The sequence below is a fragment of the Gopherus flavomarginatus genome, chromosome 4, assembly GCF_025201925.1.
Source record: "Gopherus flavomarginatus isolate rGopFla2 chromosome 4, rGopFla2.mat.asm, whole genome shotgun sequence".
Lineage (NCBI taxonomy): Eukaryota > Metazoa > Chordata > Testudines > Testudinidae > Gopherus > Gopherus flavomarginatus.
This window is the reverse complement of record NC_066620.1, coordinates 125181885-125197307: the sequence shown is the minus strand read 5'-3', so window position 1 is coordinate 125197307 and position 15423 is coordinate 125181885. Positions and strand designations below refer to the sequence as shown.

Here is a 15423-nt window from a genome sequence, read left to right as displayed (position 1 = left end):
GCATAACCATGCAGAATTTTAATTTGCAAAAATAAATAAATAAGCTGACATAGGTTAAAAATGGGATTCCATTCTCCCTTTTTCTTAGGATCTACAAAATAGTTGAGTAAATCCTCTCTCTTGATCATGAGGTGGCACTTACTCTATATCTCCCTGAACCAGGAGAGAGTCCACCTTCTGTTGGAGTTGCTCCTTGTAAGAGTGGTCCTTGAAGAAGGGCTGGAAGGGAGTTTTGGGGAAAGAAACTTGATGGTGTAGCCGAAGTGGATGATGTCTCGTATCCACTTGTCCATTATTATAGCCCTCTAGTTGTGTGCAGAATATGCAAGGTGACCACCAAAGCACACTCTAGAAACAGGTGGAGATGGCATCATTGTTGAAGGCTGCAACTCTTGAGCATCCTATCAAAAGTAACCTTTAGCTGGTGGATGAGGTTGGATGGCTGTTGTCAAGGTGGATGGCAGTGGCAGATTAGCCACTGGGCCAATGGGGCCTATACCCAAGGGCCCCGGCCAAAAGGGATGCCCCTGCGCCCTGACTGCTTGGTGCTCCTGCCAGGGAGCATGGTCAAGATGCTGGGTCTTCTCCTGCTCCTTGGCACAAACGCCGGGCGGACTGTGTGTGTGTGTGTGTGTGTGTGTGTGTGTGTGTGAGAGTGTGTGTGTGAGAGAGAGAGAGAGAGAGAGAGAGAGAGAGAAGCCCCCGTGCCCCGACCCCAGTTTCCTGGCAGGAGCGCTGGGGGAATGGGGACACTTCAGGCAGAAGGGGTGGGGAGGGACTCCCACTTGCTTTAGTCTAAGGCCTCAAAAACCCTAATCCGCTGCTGGGTGGGACTGCATATCTTCGGCTCTGCATGCTCCAATGCTTGTGTGGTGATTTTTATGGTCTTCTGTGGTAGAAAGACTGCAGAAGGGACTTGGCTCATACACCTGTTAATGACACCTCCTTTCTGTGGCTGGGATATAAATGCCCAGGGAGCGGAGAGTTGTCCAGGAGTCTTTTACATGAGTGCAAAACTCATCTGTTTTCTCCGTAAAGATACTGGTTTAATCAAAAGGCAAATCCTCAGTGGAGTTCTGAATCTGTCTGGAGAACCCTAAAGATAAAGCCACAACTCTCGCCACATTACTATTGTGGTCACTGTACGTCTTGACGGGATACCAGCCGCGCCAACTGCAGTTTGCAATGAGGTTTTAGCCACGATTCTACCTTCCTTAACAAGGGTTTGGAATTAGGCCCTTTCCTCCTGGTGGAATTTGTCTTTGAATTCCAGGAACTATGAGTAGTTCATAAAGTCATATGCCGCTAACAGGGCTTCGTAGTTAGAGATTCTGAACTCTAGGATGTCCCACCCTGCCCTAAAGTCCCTAGTAGTACAAGCAGCCATGGAAAGACCCAGGCAGCAACATCCAAAACCAAACCCTGTGGACATGGGAAGGTCCAGCTGTTTCACCCTGTTGTGCACAGGAACTGTTTTAGTGTGTTGCTGCCTGGATCTTTCCTTTGCTGCTTGCACTACCTGGGACTTTGGGGCAGGGTGGGTGAACAAGATTTCTGTCCCTTTTGCTAACACAAAATAATGTTTCTCAGCCCTTTTAGGGGAATAGGGTACACATTGCTTGTGTAGGCCATATACTCTAGCTGGTTCTATAATGGTTTCATTCACTGGGAGAGCTACTTGACTGGGTCCTATAGGCTGCAGGGTATCCAAGTGCTTGTGTTATATATCCTTAATTTCTAATGGGATCTGAAGTATTGCCACCATCCTCCGCAACAATTATTGATATTGTTTATGGTCATCAGGTGAGGATGGTGAAGATGGAGTAATTGCCTCATTGGTGAGAAAGATACTCCTGTTGGTATGTCCAGTACTGGCAAATCCAGCTTGTCGTCTTCCTCTTCCACATACTCCTGCAAAGACAATTGTTGTTGCCTAGAAGGAAAATGATTCTCTGGTAGAGTGCACAGGTCCTGGGTGTTGTGCATAAAGATCCCATGGACCCCAAAAGGGCCAGCAAGAAGGGTCACAAAAGCTGGTTTGGGGGGAAGGGGCAGGGCCCCCCAAAGCAGGATATCAGTGATCCCTTGGAGGATAATCCTGCTTGGGCAGAGGATGGGGTCCAGCAAAAATACTGAAGTCCCATCTGAGCTAATCTCTCTGGGAGGTGGTGGTTCGTCCAGGACATCAGATTCAGCTGATAAGAAGGCTGGGTCAGTCTCCATTGGAGGTACTGTCAGTGCCAGTGGAAGGAAGCTTCGGCGTGCAGTCAGAAAAGGGATTTAATTCCTCCTTGAGATCGTATTCTCTTCTGGGCTGAAAACGTCCCTCAGAAGGACTGGACTCAAAAGCAGAGTTATAGTGTGGGTACTTAGCATGAGACAATCCATGATGCGGGCACAGACCAAGAGATATTACTTGCAAGATTTGCCAGTTTGAGGTGTATGATGCACTTGCATACCCATATATTGAATAGACATAGGGACTAGCACATGAACCCCCCCCCCTCCAAATAAGTTTATAGAAGAAATTAACTTTGTTTACAAAACTAAATTTTCAGAGAGAGGAAACAAGATTTGATCACGCTCTCAGATGTTCTCCGTGGAATCACAGATTCAGTGGCCAGAACAGACCACTGTGATCATCTAGTATGACCTCTTGTATATCATTAAGGCCCAAAGAACTTTCTCAAAATAATTCCTAGAGTGCATCTTTTAGAAAAACATCCACTCTTGATTTAAGGTGTTCAGTGATGATGGAGAATCCACCACAACTCTCCGTAAGTTGTCGTAATGGTTAATTACTCTCATGGTTAAGTGACAGACAGCTCTAATTTTCCTTTCATTAGTAGGGCTCCCTCTATCACAGGATAGTCCCTGTAATCCCTACAGGTATTAAAAGAAAGATCTCTAGCACAGTCTACTAGATTCCATCATATTAGACTCAATCATCATTAAACTCCTGATTTAATCAGGAGATCTACAACAACCTGAAACTCAAAAAAAGAGTCATATAAAAGTGAAAACGAGGTCAAATTATTAAGGATAAATATAAAAAAGACCAAAATCAGAAAGGCCAAGGCACAAAATGAGATTAAACTAACTATGAACATAAAAGTGTAACAAAACATTTTACAAATACATTAGAATAGAGAGGAAGATAAGGACAGGCCCATTTACTTTATGTGAAGGGCAAGACAATAACAGAAAACGCAGCAGTGGTCGAAGTTTTAAATGCCTGTTTTTGTTTCGGTTTTCACCAAAAAAGTTAGCAGTGATTGGACAACTAAGAAAGTGAACAGTGTAAATGAAAGGACTTGAGGCTGAAATAGGGAAAGAATCACTTAGACAAGTTAAATGTCTTCAAGGAGGCAAACACATTATGGAATACTTAAGGAACTGTCTGAAGAAATCTCTCAATCATTAGCAATTATCTTTGAGAATTCATGGAGGACAGGAGAGATCCTGGGCTGGAAAAGGGCAAAGGTATGAAAAGAGGAATAAGGAATTATAGACCAGACACTTAACTTCGGTACCCGGAAAGATAGTGGAGTAAATAATCAGTTTGTAAGCACCTAGAAGATGATAAGAAGATGATAACTAACAGACAACATGGATTTGTCAAGAAACCCACATCAAACCAACCTAAAATCCTCCTTTGACAGAGTAACAGGACTTCTGGATGCGGGAAGCAGATGATGTGATATATCTTGACTTTAGTAAGTCACGCAATAGGAGACAGCCAAAAAGTGACAATTTTTTAAAATGCTTATATATCAATGCTAGAAGTCTAAATAATAAGATGGGTGAAGTAGAGTGCCTAGTATTAAATAAGGATATTGATATAATAGGCATCACAGAAACCTGGTGGAATGAGGATAATCAATGGGACACAGTAATACCAGGGTACAAAATATATTGGAAGGGCAGAACAGGTCATGCTGGTAAAGGGAGTGGCACTATATGTGAAAGAAAGCATAGAATAAAATGAAGTAAAAATCTTAAATGAACAAAATTGTACTATACAATCTCTATGGATTGTAATTCCATGCTTGAAAAATAAGAATCTAGCAGTAGCGCTATATTACAGACCTCCTGACCAAAACGGTGTTAGTAACTCTGAAATGCTCAAGGAGATGAGAGAGGTTATTAAAATAAAAAACTCAATAATATTGGGGGATTTCAACTATCCCCATATTGACTGGGTACATACACCGCTCAGGAAGGGATGCTGAGAAAGTTTGACACCATAAATGACAGGTTCTTGGAGCAGCTAGTCCTGGAACCCACAAGAGGAGAGGCAATTTTTGATTTAGTACTAAGTGGAGCACAAGATCTGGTCCAAGAGGTGAATATAGCTAGACCGCTTGGTCATAGTGACCATAATATAATCAAATTTAACAGCCCTGTGGCAGGGAAAACTCCACAGCGGCCCAACACTGTAGCATTTAATTTCAGAAAGGGGAACTACACAAAAATGAGGAGGTTAGTGAAACAGAAATTAAAAGGTACAGTACCAAAAGTAAAATTCCTGCAAGCTGCATGGAAACTTTCTGAAGACATCATAGAGGCTCAACTTAAATGTATACCCCGATTTAAAGAACATAGTAAGAGAACCAAAAAAGAGCCACCGTGGTTAAACAACAAAGTAAAAGAAGCAGTGAGAGACAAAAAGGCATCCTTTAAAAAGTGGAAGATAAATCCTAATGAGGAAAATAGAAAAGAGCATAAACTCTGGCAAATGAATTGTAAAAATATAATTAGAAAGACCAAAAATAATGTGAAGAACAGCTAGCCAAAGACTCCAAAAGTAATAGAAAATTTTTTAAAAAAATACATCAGAAACAGGAAACCTGCTAAACGAGCAGTAGGGCGACTGAACGATGAAGATGCCAAAGGAGCGCTCAAAGACGATAAGGCCATTGGTTGAAACTATCGTAAAGAACAAAATTGTCAGACGTAGATGAACATAATTTGTTGGGAAATAGTCAACATGGTTTTTGTAAAGGGAAATCATGCCTCACCAATCTACTAGAATTCTTTGAGGGGGTCAACAAGGATGCGGACAAAGGAGATCCAGTGCATGTAGTGTATTTAGATTTTCTGAAAGCCTTTGCAAGATCCCTCACCAAAGGCTCTTAAACAAAATAAATAGTCATGGGATAACACAGAAGGTTCTCTCATGGATTGGTAACTGGTTAAAAGATAGGAAACAAAGAGCAGGAATAAATGGTCAGTTTTCAGAATGGAGAGAGGTAAATAGTGGTGTCCCCCCAGGGGTCTGTACTAGGCCCAGTCCTATTTAACATATTCATAAATGATCTGGAAAAAGGGGTAAACAGTGAAGTGGCAAAATTTGCAGATGACATAAAACTACTCAAGATAGTTCAGTCCGAGGCAGACTGCGAAGAGCTACAAAAGGATCTTATAAAACTGGGTGACTGGGAAACAAAATGGCAGATGAAATTTAATGTTGATAAATGCAAATAATTTTGTATTAGCAAGTATAAGCATTACAGAAGGCAGAGTTTTTTGCAATTGTGTAAGGGATAGTTGGCACCAGGAAAGGTATGGGAAGTAGTTTGGATTTGTGTGAAAAGCATTTTACTATCCAGCTGAACAGTCAACATTGTTAACACTGAATTTTACAAGAAACTCCAGGACTGGGTTGTTAGATAAACCTGTATTAATTTGTTATTTCTGTACTACGGCATCTGGTAGTGACTCCATAGTTAGGATTGTTTTCTAAAATGAGCTTTAAAATGAGGCATAGATTTCTTCTTTTATTTAAAAGTAGGTGGTTAATCAGTATGAAATTTCACACAGGATTAGTTTTTATATCCTTTGAATTTTCTATATAGTTTTTATTTGGTTTCTTTTTCATAAATTTTTAAAGGGTAGTCATTGAAGTTGGGATCTGGCTGAAATTTTCCTTGGTAGTAGTCCTACTTTTCATTGTTGACAGATATCTCTTAAAATATTTTCCATGTACCCATAATTTGATAATCTCTGATTAGATTTGGTGCAAGAGGTAGATGTTGGATTGAGGGTTATTTTAACCATTACCGAAAGTTTGTGCTGCCCACACAAACGGATTGATTGATCGGGGCTCCGGGCACTCAAGCCTGAGTGACTGATGGAAGCCAGGTGTGAATAAAAGATTTTTATCCTACAACAAAGAAGGATCTGTATTCATTCGCTGACACACAAAAGCTTATGTGCAATTACTGACAGATAAAAATTCTGTCAGCCCCTGCATTAGCACCCACCACATCTGACCTCCCATCTCCGCCTCACCTCTTCGCTGCCAAACTCCAGCCTCCAATTAATAATTTCAAAAACTAGGAAATTAATACCCAAAAAACTTCCCTGTGAAGAAGTAAGGGTTGCCCCCTCCGCAACCATATCTGAAACAAATCCAGAAAAGAAAATCAAAAATTCACTTATTTAACTGTCCATACCATCTACTCACACGCTTATTACCAAAACAGACCATTCATCACAACCTAATTTTGTTATCTCTGTGGGGCCAACATGCCTTTTAACTCCCTTTCCACCCATGTCCACTTACCGAACTACCCTTCTCCCAACATAACCAAACTTAGCTCACACATCCACAACTATTAGTGTTGATGAAAAATAATTTAGTAATTTAGTAAAGGGTTACTGTGTCCAATAGAGACAGTTAAAGTCATGGCATGTGAGTCTAGGAGTAGTAATTATAGTAAGGTGTGCTCTTATGGGCAGAGGAGTACCGAGTCTGGGCAGTAAGGTGACCTAACTTCTTATTTTCTTGCTTTTCTGGGTTTGTGTCAGTTATGTTGTGCGTATGGAGCAACTCTGCTTGAAATAAATGTTTTTGTGTTAGTCCTTTTTTTTTTTTATTATTGCCTTTGTTTCAAATATATTTCAATTTGCCTTTTCCTGTATTTGTAACCTTGCAGATAGGTCAGTAATAGTAAGACTAAACATAATTTATCTTTTTATCTATTTTCCTCTATTACGTGCTTTATTTTAAATACCTAAAGTACCATAATATACTAACAGAGGGGACAGAGTCTAACATAACTGTCTTCAGAACAGATTATTCATTTGAAGCAAAATCCAGGGAGATGTTAGTCCTAGAGAATTTAAATACACTTAAAATAAGGGTCAGAGTTTTATGGCACTGAGAATTTATATTACATTTTAATAATCCAGGAATATAATACTGTAAATTATATTGTATGGCTGGATGTTTGGATATGGATCATCAGAGTAACATTTTTCAGTCACTAACAAACATAGGTTGGATCCAACGTCATAACCTGGATGTGAATGACAATATATCCCATTCTCAATTTCTTGAGGCAGTAGTCCCCCATGTTTTTCACACTAGTCTCACAAATTCCACTGAACTGTCTAAAGTAAATATATGTTTATGTAGAGAAAGCTGTTATATTTCAAATCACATACTCAGAAAAACAGAGGAAATGTAGATGCCGTGTCTAAAACTAGCAATCTGACAGAAGGAGCATTCCCAAAAAAGATATGGGAGTAAAAATCAGTCACTAACTATTACTGCAATATCTATCACCTCTACCTACTTTAGAGGTTGTTCAAGATTAATCTGCGTCTTGCTACATATGTGTATCTCATAATTCATTATTTTTGTTATAAATCCAAGCAAGCTATCTGCACTTTTTAGCTTGCAAGTGATGCTCACCCCAGTCCCTACTGCAGTGCAGGATTATTTGTTGTGTTTGGAAATGCAAAAGTGTTTTTAAAAGGAACTGATATCCAGGGGGAAAATGTTATAGCGTAACACTTCAAAATAGACCTATTAAGTTAGCCGACCTTCAAAATAGACCTATTTATATATATATTTTCATGTACTATAATTTTTCTGTCCAGTTTTTTAAATTGGGAAATATATTTAAGTTTAAACAAGCTATGTGTTCTGTCTTACGCATTTTTTCAATCTACTTTAACCTGTTTTGAATTCAAAATGCTGAATCTGTGTTCACCCGAATTTATAATGTTGAATTTTTAATGTTAAACAAAAGATTATGATTTACAAGACTTGGCAGAAGGAGAACCTGAATTGTGAGAGGTAAGGCTGTTATTTATGGAAACATCTGCATTAACAGCACAACAATTCAGTTAACACTCAGCGATCTGGATTGCTTGGTAAAATGGGCCCATTCAAAAAAACGTGCTTTAATACAGCCAGATACAAAATTAATAATCCAGGAACAAGGACTATATCCTGGAAAGCAGAGACTCTGAAAAGTATCTAGGGGTCATAGTGGAAAACAACGCAATAAGCACTCCCAGTGAGATGCTGTGTCTACCAGGGGCTAATGTGATCCTTGGATGTATAAACAGGTTAATAAAGAGTAGGAGTTGAGAATAGATTTTATGTCTGTATATGGCAATGGTGAGATTGATACTGGAATACTGAATACAATTCTGAAGTCCACATTTTAGAAAGGATGTTGAAAAACAGGAGAGACAGTAGAACAGAGCCACAAAAACAATTTGAGAACTGGAGAAGATGCATTACAATGACAGACATGAGGGTGAGTACTGGTTTTTGGAACAAATTAACAAGGGAAGGGGTGGATTCTCTATCTCTTGATGTCTTCATATCAAGACTGATGCCTTTCTGGAAGAGATGCTTAAACTCAACTCAAATTATGGTTTAGTCAAAAGTTATTTGACTCACTACAGGGGTAACTATGAAACATAGTGGCCTGTAATACGCAGGAAGTAAGACTAGACGATCTAATGGTTACTTGTGGCCTTAAACAATATGAATTAAGGTCAAGATTTTCAAAAGTGACTTAGTTTTGAGACCTCTAAAATTGTCTATCAAAAATCTCTGGTCACTTGAAATCTTGGTTGAAATTTACTTTAAGAAACGTATTCATCGTGTCATCAAAATGCAATAATTAAATATCCCTGACACAACATCTTTGCTAAAAATTGAATAATGTAAATTTTCCCCTACAAATCAATTTTAGTGCATATTAGCGGTCATTCAGCTGACACTGCTCAGATTTCCCCAATAAGCCCTGACTATGCACCTGGTACAGACCTGCAGAATTTCTGGACTAAGAGGTAACTAATGAAAAACTGTGAGGTGTTTTACTGATGTAGATCATTGGGAAGACTAGATTTAGCCAAAGCCAAAATTATCTGATTTAATCTTAATCTCCAGAGAGTATTTTACTGCATCATCTGTAATTTTAGACAGACAAATCACAAAATGAACACATCTACGGTTATTGAATAGTAGCAAAAGTAAATCATTTATCAAGATAGTAAATTGTAATAGGAAAACTCTCGCTCAACCAAACAAACCAAAAACCCACCAGACAATCCCACAAAATGTGTTACCTCTACTGCTTCCCATCCCCACTGCCTGTATTTTGGATCGTGAGTGAACCTCCACATATACATGTAGGTCTCTATAACTTCAGGTCGCAAGATGTAATATTTCTCATTTTGCCTTGTAGCAATGGCCTCTACACCTCCATCGAATCTGAAAGCTTCTGGTCCCAGTTTCATACCTAGATAATAAAAATAAAATGTGTAACAATGTTTGCGGTGATTCTGTATGCAGAATTTTAACTGTACATTTTCCAATTGTTTGAGTATTTGTTCATAGTAACTATAGTATTAAAACCTACAAATGTTCCTTTTCAGGCACAAACCATGATAATTTATGTAGATTACTAAACATTAATCATACTTTCATATGAAGTTAATGATATTACACATGTAGTCTACACTTTAGCTATGGGTGTCCAAACTCGTTCTTATAATTGTCATAGCTGGGAAATCCCAATAGCTGGTGCAAAAAGGATATGCTGTATCAATGCTTTAAATTGCAGTTTTACTCCAAAGAATAACCGTAAAACTTTCATTGTGGGATATTTCATGTGTATTGTGACTGATTTTTTTCCAGTTTGCTCTGGCAAATTCACCGTGGCTGGGTTCTTTCATCTTCCTGCTTCAGCAACTTTAAGAATGATCTGGAAGGACAAATTCTGCATTCAGTCATCTTTGTGTAATCCTATTGTCTAAATGTGACACAAGAAGAACTCGGAGCAGAATTTGTCCTTGTATTTAGAACATTATTAATAGTTCTATATATGCACAAATGAATAGAATCCATTTCATTTATGGTGGCTCAACAGAGCTGGAGGGAGCAAAAATATTTTTGTCACAAATGAAAGCCGATATGATGCAACAGACAGAGATAGCATATCTGTTGACAAAGAGGAACCATTTTTAGAGTCACTATTCAGAGCAAAACAACAGTTTCAATGAGGGAACAAAAAGGACTCTACATTAATTTAACAGAGCACCATACAATATCTTCTGCACCTGTTTTAACCAGGACAGAATTATAGATAAAGATTAAAGCACAGCTAATCTCTCAAAATTCATAATACAGTACTTACTTGTACGATCATAAGATTCATGACACGTGCGAGCAATTTCAGCACCAAGTTCAATATGATGCCCAGTTTTATCATTAGGTGCCCCATCTGCACCCAGTGCAAACATGCCTCCAGCAAAACAGGTCAGATGTCCCATTTTATGTTCGAGCAGGCCACCCTTCCACTCAGCAATGTAGGTCAGACCTCCACTAGATTTCCGGATCAGATGGGTTTCAATGGACTGCAAAAATATACATTTTCAGACCAAATTTATTATTTGGTAAAGTATTATGTGTGAAAAACAGAGGCAAAATTGCACAAAATAGAAAAGTAATAAATTTATACCTATCCAGCTTTTTTTGTTTTCAGATTTATCTTCAGTATAGTTTTTGCTTTGAATTTATTTGACACTAATAATGCTAATTAACCTCAAGCCCAAAGAAAATGCAACTGTTCTTTACCAGCGCAGGTTGGTATACAATAACAATATGATAATTTGCTGAGAATGTCTGTATATTACCTGGTAAATTTTCTAAAAAAGTTGAAATAATTAAAAATATAAGAAAATACCATTTTCTGATTTTCCCCATAGTTTTATGACAAGCATATTTTATATGTCTAGGATATTTTTTTAATGGCTTCAGTGATTCAGCTTGCAAAATTTTCCATCTTAAAATGCTATTGTACTCAAAGGATATAGTTATTGTATCAGATATAATTGTGTAGTAATGTGGTTATCAAAGGGTTAATTAGGATACTCAAAATACTAGAGGTTGAAGCCATGCTCCACCTCCTCCCTTACTTTGTTTTGTTAGAGTATGTTTTCTCCCACTGTTTGTTACATAGCTGAATACAGCAGCAGGTTCCCAGACTGCAGCACTGCAACTAAAGTGTGTCTGTTATGCGCTGAGTGGGTCTCTTCACAAAACTGGCGACGAGGAAGAACATAAAAATGGTAATTCATGGGAATACTAAGGAGTTTAATTCAGAAAATGAAGATTGGCAGCAATACACTGGAAGACTGGGCCACTATGTTCTTGCAAATGAGATTACTGATACGGACAAAACAGAAAGCAATTTTCCCGTGTTTGACAGTAAAGCCCACTCTCTCTCAAGGAGTTTGTTACAACCTCAGAAACCAGGAGACAAGAGTCTGCATGACCATCAAAAGATTTGAGCAGAGTACTACACACCAAAGCCAACCATTATTACAGAATGTTTCAAGTTTCATACTAGAATGAGGTGGCAAGGTGAAAGTGTACCTGTGTATGTGTCACAGCTAAAAAGACTAATGGAATACTGCTAATTTGGAAGCATCCTAGAGGACATGCTGTGAAACAGAGTTGTTTGTGGTATCGATAATAATAATTGTCTTTGAATTAACAAAGACAACTGCTGTCAGAGGGGAATGTAACCTGGTCCAAAGCAGCAGAATTAGCAACAGCAATGGAAGCAGTGAAAAGCTTACGAGATTTGTACTTAGAATGCAGGGATAATCAAGCTGATTCATTGAGCAAAATGCAAAGCCAGCTGCAAGGGACTCCTGAGGGGGGGGTTCTTCTGCAAAGGAGCTAATTTTGAATCTGTTTGTAAATTTAAAACAGCCCAATGCCCTAAGTGCCTCAAGGTTGGAAACTCAGCCAGATGATGCAAAGCAAACAGCATCTCAACCCCAGAAGGGGTAGACTAAAAAAACAGAGCAAACGGAAGAAAGCAGAAAGTTTGTTACCTTGTGAAGGAGGACACAAAGGAGGTACACACTATGTATTGTCTAAAAGGGAAAACATGGGACCTTACAAAGTAACACAGTTAAATACAGGGGTTTCAGCTACTGCGATCAATGAATCTACAAACATATCAGCAATGCAAAGCAGAACTGAGCCTGACAGTGAATGCAAGAATGACCTTGAGTGCCTACAGCAGAGAACTCATCAAGGAGGTAGATGCTGTGCCTACTCCTGTAAAATATAAAAGCCAAAAGAAAAATTTACCAGTCCTGGTGGTCAAGGGACAAAGGCAAAACCTGGGAGGCTGAGACTGGTTGCAAGACCTAAAACTAAACTGTTTCAATACTCGCCAGCCCACATGGATTCTGGGTACTATCTCAGAGCAAACTGGACTCTTGTCTTTAAAGTCTATTTAAGTAGAGGTGGAATCACAAGATGTCAGGATCAGGTTCATGCCACGACTCTGTAGGGGGCCCCAGCTGTCACGGAGATGCATTACTCCATGAGAGAGAAAGAACAGCCCCTGGTTATTTAAAATATTATATCTGGGCTGTAAATTAAGACAGGAAGGACGTAGTCTAGTGATCATCAAGGACTATTTAGAACATTATAAGCTGCAGTTATGATGCAGCCCTCCCTTACTTCCTGTTTAGCTAGCGTGTCTTTTCCTCCCTGCTCTGTCTGTTACATAATTGAATAAAGCAGCATGTTCCCAGCTTGCAGTGCTATAAGTAATGAGTAATTCTTGTGCACTGACTGGTTCCTTTACAAAAAAGTGTTATTCAAATTGATGTACTTTACATATTCCAAAAATGAACAAACTACAGTTCTGACATGTACTGAGAAACATGTAGTTGCAGGAGCCTACCCACATGAAACCCTGGCATGCGGCTGAAGCCAGCCGAGCTCCACATGGACTTAGGGTTCTGCCAAAGCAGTTCTCAATGAATGATAAGGATGTTTTGGAGACCTTTGAAAAACCCAGCAATAAAAATGGTGAAATATACTAGTGAGAAAGAATTAGAAGTAGGTGAAGTCAGTCATTACAAGATTTAGGGAAATCTGAACACACTATGGACGTACCAGAAGATACATTACACCTCTACCCCAATAGAACGCGACCCGATAGAACACAAATTCGGATATAACATGGAAAAGCAGCGGGGAGCCCATGGCTCTTTAAAGTGCCACCCGTGCCCTGCTGCTTTACCTGTTATATTCGAATTCGTGTGGAGCCCCAGGCCCTTTAAATCACTGCCCGAGCCCTGCTGCCAGAGCTCTGGCGGTGATTTAAAGGACCCAGGTCTCCTTGCAGCGGCTGGAGCACCGACTCTTTAAATCACGGCCATTATATCGGGGTAGAGGTGTATGTATCATGAGATTAAATGGGAGGCATAAAGAAAAATCTGAAAACATAAGATGACAGTCACAGGGAATGTGACCCATGTGCTCTTGAAAGTGACTAAAGATGAACCAAGCTACTGTTTATTCAGTCATCCACCAAATGCTTAGCTTATTCCATTATAATAATAAAACCCAAAAGGATGGCTGGAAGATAAATTAAAGAGAAGATAAATTTGATAGTCCACACTAAATCACCCCCTTCCCCCCCAAGAAAAAAACCCAACGGTACAGGGAACCATTAAAGACAAAGATAAAAACAACAAACTGAGCCACGCATGGGAAGTATTGATCATAGTTATTGGTTCCCTTTTAAATGCCTATAAATGTTATTTTTAGAAGCAATAAAGGTCTGTAGCATCAGCAGAAAATTTTTTATTAACTTTTACTGCATCTATCCATCTAGGCACTTATGTTGTGCTATCTGAGCACCTTACAAAAATAAAGCCAACAAATCCTGAAAACTACTAACTTTACCTTCTCTCTCTTATGCCCAAGATTTTACCGTGACACTGTTTGTCTTTTTTCTGGCAATCACTTATTGACTTAGGAAGTTCCTCAATCTATTCCTCTCTCTCTTTTGGATTCCTTTGAATCCCCCCAGCTACCCCTTTCAGGCAATTCAGTTTCCCTCACATGATACAGAACTTCGCTAAAAAATTACAACTGTTTGAAAAAAAATCCTCACACATTTATGAAAATTGTGGTTTGGGAACTAAAAATGTGCTGGGTTTTGGCAGATATAGGTCTGGTCTACACTACGCGTTTAAACAGAATTTAGCAGCGTTAAACCGATTTAACCCTGCACCCGTCCACACAACGAGGCCCTTTATATCGATATAAAGGACTCTTTAAAATGATTTCTGTACTCCTCCCCAACGAGAGGAGTAGCGCTGAAATCATTATTGCCATGTCGGATTAGGGTTAGTGTGGCCGCAAATCGATGGTATTGGCCTCCGGGCGGTATCCCACAGTGCACCATTGTGACTGCTCTGGAAAGCAATCTGAACTCAGATGCACTGGCTAGGTAGACAGGAAAAGCCCCGCGAACTTTTGAATTGCATTTCCTGTTTGCCCAGCATGGAGCTCTGATCAGCAGGGGTGGTGATGCAGTAGCAAATCCAAAAAGAGCTCCAGCACGGACCGTATGGGAGATACTGGATCTGATCGCTGTATGGGGAGACAAAACTGTTCTATCAGAGCTCCGTTACAGAAGACGAAATGACAAAGCATTTGAAAAAATCTCCAGGCTAGGATAGACAGAGGCCATAGCACAGTGCGGTGTGACAAGCGTAACGGAAAGCCAAAGAATCAAATGGATGCTCATGGAGGGAGGGAGGGGGTACTGAGGACTCCAGCTATCCCACAGTCCCCGCAGTCTCCGAAAAGTATTTGCATTCTTGGCTTAGCTCCCAATGCCTGAAGGGTCAAAAACATTTTCCCGGGTGTTTCAGGGTATATGTCATCAATTTACACCCTTTCCCCCGAAAGAAAAGGGAAAAAAAAAAGTTTCTCGCCTTTTTTTCAATGTCATCCTATGTCTACTGCATGCTGCTGGTAGACAGGGTGCTGCAGCGCTGAACACCAGCAACCCCTTCCAGGTGGCAGATGGTACAATATGACTGCTATCCATCATTGTCATCAGCCCATGAGTGCTCCTGGCTGGCCTCGGTGAGGTTGGCCGCGGGCACCTGGGTAAAAATGGGAATGACTTCCAGTCATTCCCGGCAGATGGTACAGAACAGATGGTAACCGTCCTCATCATAGCAACTGGAGGCTGAGCTCCATCAGCGCCCCCCCTTTCATGTCTAAAGAAAAGATTCTGTACTGCCTGGACTATCGTAGCAGCGAGAGGCTGGGCTCCTCTC

General features: G+C 39.9%; 1 protein-coding gene across 1 annotated transcript in view; it reads right to left on the bottom strand.

The window, feature by feature from the left end:
* MAN1A1 (mannosidase alpha class 1A member 1) overlaps positions 1–15423 on the bottom strand; it is a 213291-nt gene that overhangs the window by 9014 nt on the left and 188854 nt on the right. Inside the window, exons 9-10 of the mRNA XM_050949612.1 lie at positions 10449–10668; positions 9379–9551 (exon numbers count right to left, since the gene is read on the bottom strand). Of these exons, the coding sequence (XP_050805569.1) occupies positions 9379–9551; positions 10449–10668 (393 nt within the window). The remainder of the gene's footprint in view (positions 1–9378; positions 9552–10448; positions 10669–15423) is intronic.